The sequence below is a fragment of the Salminus brasiliensis genome, chromosome 11 (assembly GCF_030463535.1).
Source record: "Salminus brasiliensis chromosome 11, fSalBra1.hap2, whole genome shotgun sequence".
NCBI classification, from domain to species: Eukaryota; Metazoa; Chordata; class Actinopteri; order Characiformes; family Bryconidae; genus Salminus; species Salminus brasiliensis.
The window spans coordinates 13,984,044-13,994,273 of NC_132888.1; the positions used below are offsets into that span (position 1 = coordinate 13,984,044).

Here is a 10,230-nt window from a genome sequence, read left to right on the forward strand (position 1 = left end):
CACACCCAGAGCGGTAGGCAGCCAACTCCAGCACCCGGGGAGCAGAGAGGGTAAAGGGCCTTGCTCAAGGGCCCAACAGTGGCAGCTTGCCGAGCCTGGGAATCGAACCCACAACCCTGTTATCGATAGCTCTAACCGCTGAGCCACCACTGCCCCTTGTGACCTGTTACACTTCACATTAAAATAAATCTCCATTTTCCACCAAAAGTTACTTACGTTTTAGTGGCTGTCTCAGTTACACAGCATGAGAGCCCATAATTACAGCCAAGTTCAAATACAATTAATTTTCTATATGAAGTTTGCATTTCAGTGTACAGTGTACAGCTTCTGAATTTAATAAAGTCATTTATTGAAAATAAATCAAATAAACAGGGGGCATAAGAAAGAAATGAAATAACTGCAACATATGTTGTGTTATGTTTTAATGTTCATTATCTGGACGGTTTAAGAGGTATTAGCTTCAGCATTCAGAGATGAGGAGCAGACAGACCAGCTACCACAGATTCACAGCGATTCGTCTGAATCTGGGTGCCCAAACACAGTCACAGCTGGATGCAGTGGTGCCCTAAAATAGAAGTGCTCGCTATCTGTGAGGGCACCAACAGAGGGACATATAGGGACACAGCTCTGGACACAGAAAAGCCCCACTTTTAAAGGACGTACTGAATGCATTAATGGGGGTCTTACAGCATGTGTGGCGTTCAACATATAATAGCGATATAAACAGGAAAAGGGGCGTATATTAAAACACCTCAGTCCTACATGGTCATCTAGGGCAGTCTTTAGCGTTAAGGCCCCTTTTACCAGCGAGCGACACCAGAAAGGCGTCAACTCAGGTTCAACTCAGTTGAAGTTGTAGCCTCTAGCTAAGCACTGCAGTCAGTTCGCCACATACACGAACGTGTCATTTTAAGCTGTACAGTTTCTCTCGGTTCCCCTCTTCTTTAATAGAGAAACCCCAATTCAAACGAGACCCTTCGAAAAGTCCTGAGTTCAGGCAGCGCGGGCAGGCTCGGGTCCTTCACTCGGCTGCGTGGGTTGGCGTGGCCAATCAGACAGAGCCAGGTCACAGCTCTGGACCAGGAAGGAAAGATGGCTGCGAAGAATGGGAAGAATGGGTTGCTGGAAAAAGTACGATTTATTTACTATATCGCTCGGATTTCTGCACGTTTTACGACGAGTTTCTATTCACATACGCCTGGAGACATTGTTCTGTACAGTGCAAAGGTTTCTTAGTCTGGTCAGGGGAGGACCGTTGTACCGCGCCCGTCTGGCTAACGGCTAACAGCTAGGATAGCTAGCTAGCTAACTGCTAACTGCCAGCCGCCTGTTTAACACGGAGACTAGAAGAAATCGTGGCGCTGTTTTTGCTCCTGCTCGTTCACTAGTCAGTTGTATTGCTGTGTGCACCAGTCGGATCGATATGCAATAATTAGAAATGCAGTAATTTACTGAGTGTCTGTTTACCACGTGCTTAAAGTTCTTATAACGTGTAGCTAGCTGGCCGGCGCTACGTTTAGCAGCCAGCGTATTTAGCTACTCGTCTCTGAGTGATTCTGTGCAGCGATGGTTAGTTTAAACCCTGACATCCGTCCTGCGCTTATGGCAAGTCTAGGCGTGTCAGAACAATCTTGATAATACTGGGTAAAACCCCGTTTCGACCACGTTTGGATGGCTAACCACAGATTTAGACCTGACCATGAACTCTACGTGGACATACTTCTACATCTACATCAGTGCATCAGCTGTCTAACTGAATCTGACTGAGACTAGACTGGCCATACTGACATGCTCCTGACTGCTGAATGGACAGGGTCATGTTTGTGCTCTTATGTTATTCAGTTTAATAAGCTGTTTTACGCAGTAATGGACGTGTGAGAGGACAGCTTTTACTAAATGTTTGAAATTGATGATAGTCAGCATGTTCCTGGCCAACAGGTCGCAGAAAATGATGCAGATGGAGGTGCCAAAGATAAGTCATATTTCTGAATAAAACAACCAGCTTTAAAATCACAAACCTTCTGAGCCACTAAAGTAACAAGGCAGGAAAATTAATAGTTGGAGAGACAACTTTCCATTCATTTAATAAGTTGTTTCCTAAGTGTAAAGAAAGGATGTGTTAGGGGAGCTATTTATTAACCAAAGGAAATATAAAATAATAATAATAAAATTGTACCTTGGCACTTTTTGGCCTCCTAATGAGCCTTTGTTGAACCTTTGGTGACTTGAGGAACATAGAGTAATGAGGGTATAACTGCAGTAATGAACCCTAAATTAGCCTCAATGACTATGTTTTTGTATTTGGGGTGGTGAAAAACCTTATAAGAATCGTAGGATACAAAGTTAAGTGTGTGTGTGTATATGTGTATAGTGTAAGAGACTCAAGGTTATAAGATAAGTCTGTTAACACGGTCAGCAACTTGTGCTTGTTTCAGAGTTTAATGTTTTTTATGCGTGTTCAAATGACAGGTGTTCAGCGTTAATAGAAAGACTCTATGCAGCCGTTTTCACAGCTTTTCCGGTTAACCTGGTTTCAGTTTCATTGTAAAACCAAATCTGGCCTGTTATTTTGCTTGTCTGTGATGTTGGAGGTAGTCACTAGTGGTTGCTCATTTAAAAATAGATTATGAATTAAAAAAAAAGAAAGAAAACTGTGTTGCTCACCTCATTGTGTGAAATTTGCTTCCAGTGGAGGATTGATGAAAAACCTGTGAAGATTGACAAATGGGACGGTGCAGCTGTGAAAAATTCTCTTGACGATGCAGCAAAGAAGGTAGGTGAAGGCGTATAAGGAAGGTGTGCAAGGATTTTGGTGCTTGCTTTTGTTTTTAAATTTGGGTGCTGCTCCCCTGTTTCACTGACTGACTACTTTTTTTCTTTTTTGCCAGGTACTCATCGAGAAGTATGGATACGTTGAGAACTTCAACCTTGTTGATGGACGTCTCTTCATCTGCACAGTGTCCTGCCTTTTTGCCATTGTAGCTTTAGTTTGGGACTACCTGCACCCTTTCCCAGAGTCCAAACCTGTCCTGGCGTGTTGTGTCATTTCATATCCTTTACATCTGAAGAGAAGGACAGACCTTCAAAATGTATTTCTTATTTGCTTGCCCTTTTTTGTCAGATGTGCTGTAGCAACTGTAATGCAAGTTACTTTCATCTTTCATTGTTGTTTCCTTAACAAAAGCATACATATTTTATAATGATGGGCATCCTAACCATGTATACCTCCTACAAAGAGAAAAACATCTTTCTTGTGGCTGTTCAAAAAGACCCAGCAGGCATGGATCCAGACCACACTTGGCAGCTTTCGTCCAGTCTTAAAAGGTATTTCTTCTGTCCTTTTTTTCGTTGCACCGTTAAAATTTCCTGACAAAATACATCTTACGCTTGTTTACACAAACCAACTAATGTATTGTCTTTTGTCTGACGTCTACTGTAGGTTTGATGACCAGTACACACTGAAAGCCGCCTTTACTGATGGGAAAACCCGGCAGTTCAGAGAGACGGAGTTCACAAAGTCAGTTGGGGTGTTTTTTGATGAAAATGGAACATTGGTTATGGACCAGTTTGAAAAGTATGTTACCAAGCTTCATGACACATTGACATCAGAGAAGAAAACGAAGTAAATTGGAGTGGAAATGAGTGTACCAGCAAAGTCGTGACCCCGGCGCACTGTTGAATGCTGTAGTGGAAGGGGGAAAACTCGTTGTTCAGGCCAGTGTGTTTGAGAGGTTATTCTTCAGCTTTGAAATTGCATATTGATCTTTATTGTATTTTTTTTTTTTTTGCTTGTTTATTCATCGGTCCAATTTCTTTTCTTTTTTTATATTATATATAAACATTTAGTTTGTCCTACATTCTTTATGTATGAAAAAGTAAGATGGATTTACAGTGACTCATTATGAAAGCTTGGCCTGACCCTCATGCAAGAGGAAGAACAGGAGATATGGTAGAATACCCATTATGGTGCATAAACAAAAACCTGGACTAAAATTGCTCTCTCTTTGAGGCTCCTATGTCTGCTATGCATTTTAATGTGCATAGACCTTTTTCTGTTTTTTTTTAGCACAGTCTACAATACCCTACAGTTGCTTTACAGTGGAGTAGATGGTGGGCTGTTAATTTTCTTTTTTTCTTTTTTCTTTTTTGGGGGGGGGGGGGGCATTCTCTACTTATGTCACAAGGCCTTATGAAAAGATTGCCTGATGTAAGTACTTTTGCTTTTTTCCTAATTTTTACATCTAAGAGACTGTATTTTGTCCTGGGCCTTATTAAGTGTAATTACTCTGAAAAATTATTGATGATTTTGTTACAATTATTTTCTTTTTTTTCCTCTTTTTTTCTTTTCTTTTCTTTTTTGCTTTAAAGGGCAAAAAAATAAACCCATGTAATTCACTCATACTGTCATTGAGGTCCCTATAGTGAGGTCCTGGACTAAATTGCTTTAATAACTGCTTTCAGGGTCCTTTTTCAAACTTTAGTCCACAGCTTGTTATTTGTGTTCAACCCAATCCCCTATGTCTGAAACTTTATTTGAAGCATAGCAAGGCAGAAGGATGAAGCACTGTTGGTTAATTATTCATGCTCATAAGAGGTTATAAGGTTTTGTGTGTTTCTATTTTCAATGGCTCAGTCACTTGCGCGCACACACACACACACACGCGCGCACACACACAGGTTTGTTTTAAGTATTTTTATTTATTTTTGTAATGGTTAGAATCATACACTTGGATAACATGTCCTTGTATGGTAAAGTTTAACTGAGTACTGCAGAGTATTTCCAGGTTTGTCAGTAATTTTTCAGCTTTAGCTATCCTTATTGTATGTGCCTGTTGTTCTTCTTCTTCAAAAAAAAAGATATAAATAAAGTGGCAAAGATATTTGTAAATGGGGTCTTTCATCTTATTGTTTAATCTCAAATTACATTTATTTGTTTTATTACTAACTTTATTTATATTAGTAATAAAATAAATATATTATCTCACTAGAATAAATGCAGCAAGTCCTAATAAGCTCCTACAATCACATGAGTTTCTATGAAGGAATAACATCAGTGATGCCAGAAAATGTTGTTCTATAGCATAAAATAAACACAAAGCTCTAGATAAAATGCCTGTCAATAAACATGCTAAATGTATTATATGTTTTGTTACTCATTGAATAATATAGCGTTACACAGTTCTATAATACAAAACTGCATTAATATTCTTTTTATTTGGCTGCCATCATAACACCAAACAAATTACAAAGTCACTCATGTCAGGTTCTACATCTGGCTCTAGCTAATCTAATTAAGGGATATAACAGACCTCCACACTAATTCAAATCAACCCCGCTCAGGTCAGGCTGTACGATGAATGCGATCACAAAAATGACATTGCTGAATAAGTGGGTCACTTACCCCGGCCTTGTGATCTCCCAGCTTTAGCCTGTTTGTGTTTTAATGCCAGATATTGAAAAACGACCAAAGCTACTGTAAAAGGAGCAGATTTTTTTTTGCAGTGGGTACAAGCTCACCAAAACCAGACTGTTGAAGACTGGAAAAACATAACCTGGTCCGATGACTCTCACAGACAATCGGGGTAGAATTTGGTGCCAACAGCATGAATCAATGGGCTCAACCTTGCTGCCTTGTGTCAAGAGTAATAATGAATCGTTGATTGTCTGCAGCTTATTTGAGTGTTGCAGCTGACCATTTGCATCCTTTCATGGCCACAATTTCCACATTGTCTAATGTTTTTCTTCCAGCATGATAATGCACCATGGCACAAAGCAAAAGGTGTCTCACACTGGTTTCATGAACATGGCAATGAGCTCATTTACATTTAAGGCTTAGATATTTTTACTTCGAAAAACATCCATAGCTAGTTTATGCTATAGGCTAGGATGCAAAACATACCTCTAAGCTTAGATACTACTAAATACCAAAGTCAGTATCTCTCTTTAGTCTCCAGTCACTGGATCCGATACTCCAATAGAACACTTTCGTGATGTAGAACAGGAGATTTGCAGCATGAAAGTGCTCCTGAAAAATCTGCAAGAACTGTGGGATGCAGTCATGTTAACATGGCCCAAAATCTCAAAGGAATTTTTCAAAGATTTTGTTGAATCAATGCCATGAAGAGCTGAAGCTTGGCTCAGAAAGCAAAGGAAGGCCCAACCCAGTGTTATTATATACCAAGTGTTTACTGGGAATGCCTGAGGGGCTAACTCTCAGTGTGTGTTACAGTATGATATCCGGTTGCGATGGAGAAAATCCAAAATTTCATTGCTGGAATTATTTCTTGTTAACATGCTCGTATTTCCTTCGCCCACCGATTTCTTTATAACTATGTGATATTTTTTCTCATACACTATATGTCCAAATGTTTGTAGACACCGCTTGTAATGAATGTGTTCAGCTACTTTAATTTGACACAAAATTGTGCAAATGCACACACAGCTTGTCTAGTCCCTGTATCGGAGTATTGCCACTAGAATAGGAGACTCTGGACCAAATGAACTTAAAACTATTGGCACCATGCCTAATGCCAGCCGTGGGCTAGAAAGGTATAAGGCCCCTTAGAAACTGAGCTGTATAGTCGCAAAATTGTGTTCTCTGGTATGATGGTGTTCCAGCCAATACTTTTGAGATGAGTTGGGGATGAGGTGGGGTGATGAACATCCAGCATCCTGAACTCACCAACGCTCTTGTCACTAAATGCAAATAAATCCTCATAGCAATGCTTCAAAAACCTAATAGATTCTGAGTGTCTTGCTATCCCTTTGCTGCTGTGACACTGTGAATTTCCCCACTGTGGGACTAATAACGGATTACCTTATCTTAGAAAGCCTTCCCTGGACAGTAGTGACAGTTACTCCAACAAAAGCAGAATAAACCCCTTTTTTTAATACCCTTGAATTAAGAAGAAACAATGAATGAGAGCAGGTGTCCCAATACTTTTCTATTTTTACATTTAGTTCATTTGAATCATCTTTTAAATGAATCTTCTTGTTCAACAATCAGCCCAGTGTCTCGAATATCAAAATTAACTCAGTTTAAGACCACTTTTGTTTCAGTCTGCCATCATTTATTGCACTATTCTTACAGCCTCTCAGTTACATCACTACTGTGTTAGTAGATGCTGAACCTGAAAGCATATGTGGGTCAGTCAGCTTTGTTGCTGTCCTGCATGTGCACAATACAGGGCACGAGCTGAGCTGCTTTGACTGTGCTAATCCAATTACAGTCCAATGCAGGTGTTTTTACTGCAAATGTTTGCTCCCATCACAAAAAGGGTGCACCAAACAATACACCTTGGCACCAATCTCAGTCTGTAAATTACAGGATCACAGCACATGTATAAGGTGAGAAAGAAAGGTACAGTTTTGTTACAACATGAATAAACTACATGTCACCTGAAGTTAAAAAAGGACAGTTTGCAGTTCAGCACAGCATTCCATATCGGAGGAGATTAGGTGAATGCCCTAGCAGGAACCAGTTGTGGGGTTAAAATCGCAAAGCACAGCATCTGAAAAAGAGCAAAGATGTTAAACACTACAGCACAAAACATGTACAGCGGTCTATAAACTACAACACAGTACAAGTACATTCAAAAGGTAATGTCATTTACAGTGGGTGGTACCTGTATCTGCGAGGGCAGCCATGGTAGCCCACCATGTATTCTTGGGCAAAGCAGTGCTTTCTGCAGAGCCCTCGATAGCCACATGTCCAACGCTGTGTGTCTAGGTCGTCAGCTGAAAAATACAACATTCACAAAGTTAACGGAAGGAATTGTGCAGTTCTGCTCTGTCCAGAGCTACACTGGCCAGCTTGGACCTTTAACTGCTCTAGACTGACCTAGAAGTGGTTCATGTACTGTAAACATGTCATACTATACCTTCGCCAGCTGTTAGCAGCAGCAGAATAAAAAGGAGCAATCCCAATGTCCTCATGCTGTTAGCCAAACTGTACCTAGTATCATCTCAGTCATAGTAGCTGACCACTCCCAGGCTCCATTTATACACTATTCCAACACCCATAGAGGGGAGGGGTAGGTGGGAGTAGGCATGATCGATGTTGACCCCCTACTGTATGTAACACTTACATCACCTCTTTGCTTCACTGATATATTCCATTCAGAGTCTCTTACTGCACTGATACACTGCAAAGGAACCAGACTGAAAGCTTACGGCCTGATAAAATACTATTTCAGCAAATAAACAAGGCCAGGAAAGCTGGAAGATCATGATTTCCAGTGCTTTAATATCCCAATTAGAATCCACTGTGTGTTGCAGGATTTTTCTTCGACTGGACATTCTGCAGTGTGTGTGGTCAGTCCCACCCCCACACCCACACCCACCACCCACCCACATCATTGTACAGAGTGGGATTTCACCTCCACTAGTACGCGTGTCGGTGAGTCACTGCAGTTTAAACTCCTGGATAAACATGTAGTGGTGCTGCTGTGGAGGACGAGGGGCTTTGTCAGCAAAAAAGATTCAGATCCCACTGCAGCAACAGAGGCACATGCAAGCCCTTGTGACCAGCCCCACCCCCTCACTCTCATACACGCTTTTGAAACCACCAGAGCTGGATAAGGGGTGAGGTAACACCACACTCACGTAAACTGAACTACAAACGTTTGTCACTCATGGCTGAGAGGCTTTTTGTGAATAGATACAAAATTATTAAACTGACCTTACAGGACAGCTTCACACACACACACACACACACAAACAATCTGAGGTTTTCCCCTCACTAAATAAGATATAATAAATATGTAGTCGCCCAAGACGTGTTTGGAGTCTGAAGTTTCTTTTATTCTGCATCACAGCTATGAGGCTAATCTGGTTAAAAAGTCTACGGTCACCAAAAATCTGCTTAGTAACACTTGAACCCTGCTATTTAAAATTGGCAAGAACATGTCACGACCGATAATGACCAGGGAACGTTCCCACAACTGACTAATGTTAACTGAGAGTTCCCCCAATGTTAGCAGCAAACATTCACATAATAATGAATAGAATGTTCTTCAAACGTTACCCGACCTACATAAAAGTTCTCCCAGTGTTAGCAGCAAATGTTCACACATTAACGTTAATAGAATGTTCTACAAACATTACCCGACCTTCATAAAGGTTCCCCCAATGTTAGCAGTAAATGTTCACACATTAACGTTAATAGAATGTTCTACAAACGTTACCTGACCTTTAGAAAGGTTCCCCCAATGTTAGCAGCAAACATTCTCACAATAATGAATAGAATGTTCTTCAAACGTTACCCAACCTTCATAAAGGTTCCCCCAATGTTAGCAGCAAATGTTCGCACAGTAAGGTTAATAGAATGTTCTACAAATGTTACCCAACCTTTATAAAGGTTCTCTCAATGTTAGCAGCAAACATTCTCACAATAATGAATAGAATGTTCTACAAACGTTACCCGACCTACATAAAACTTCTCCCAATGTTTGCAGCAAATGTTCGCATATTAACGCTAATAGAATGTTCTACAAATGTTACCCGACCTTTATAAAGGTTCCCCCAATGTTAGCAGAAAACATTCTCACAATAATGAATAGAATGTTCTTCAAATGTTACCCAACCTACATAAAAGTTCTCCAAATGTTAGCAGCAAATGTTCGCACAGTAAGGTTAATAGAATGTTCTACAAATGTTACCCAACCTTCATAAAGGTTCTCTCAATGTTAGCAGCAAACATTCTCACAATAATGAATAGAATGTTCTTCAAACGTTACCCGACCTACATAAAAGTTCTCCCAATGTTTGCAGCAAATGTCCGCATATTAACGTTAATAGAATGTTCTTCAAACGTTACCCAACCTTTAGAAAGGTTCCCCCAATGTTAGCAGCAAACATTCTTAAATAATGAATAGAATGTTCTACAAATGTTACCCGACCTACATAAAAAGTTCTCTCAATGTTAGCAGCAAATGTTCGCACATTAACATTAATAGAATGTTCTACAAACATTACCCAACATTCTCATAATAATGAATAGAATGTTTTACAAACGTTTCCCGACCTTCATAAAAGTTCCCCCAATGTTCGCAGCAAAGGTTTGCACATTAACTTTAATAGAATGATCTTCAAACGTTACCCAACCTTCATAACAGTTCAGCCAATGTTAGCAGCAAATGTTCTCACAGTAACGTTAATAGAATGTTCTACACTTTACTAGAATGTTCTCCCACCGAGGTAGCGATGCTGGGCGAGGCCGGTGGCCAGCAC

The 10,230-nt window shown here is 40.3% G+C and overlaps 2 protein-coding genes across 2 annotated transcripts; one reads left to right on the forward strand and one right to left on the reverse strand.

The window, feature by feature from the left end:
- Positions 1-1,065: 1,065 nt before the first annotated feature.
- On the forward strand, positions 1,066-4,888 carry spcs2 (signal peptidase complex subunit 2). Its single transcript, XM_072691057.1, has 5 exons — positions 1,066-1,131; positions 2,690-2,773; positions 2,889-3,048; positions 3,189-3,324; positions 3,440-4,888. The coding sequence occupies exons 1-5, from the start codon at positions 1,093-1,095 to the stop codon at positions 3,624-3,626; spliced, it is 606 nt and encodes a 201-aa protein (XP_072547158.1). The 5' UTR covers positions 1,066-1,092; the 3' UTR covers positions 3,627-4,888.
- Positions 4,889-7,489: 2,601 nt separating this feature from the next.
- Positions 7,490-7,935, reverse strand: defbl3 (defensin, beta-like 3). The gene is given in 3 exon segments (XM_072691132.1): positions 7,490-7,511; positions 7,626-7,737; positions 7,860-7,935. Coding segments are annotated over 3 exon segments (210 nt in total).
- Between the last annotated feature and the right edge of the window lie 2,295 nt (positions 7,936-10,230).

Excerpts from the sequence above, each read along its gene's own strand:
- spcs2 (XM_072691057.1), top strand. The coding sequence starts at position 1,093 with ATGGCTGCGAAGAATGGGAAGAATGGGTTGCTGGAAAAA. Across the intron at positions 1,132-2,689 it reads AGAATGGGTTGCTGGAAAAA|TGGAGGATTGATGAAAAACC; the intron begins GTACGATTTATT and ends ATTTGCTTCCAG. Across the intron at positions 3,325-3,439 it reads CTTTCGTCCAGTCTTAAAAG|GTTTGATGACCAGTACACAC; the intron begins GTATTTCTTCTG and ends CGTCTACTGTAG.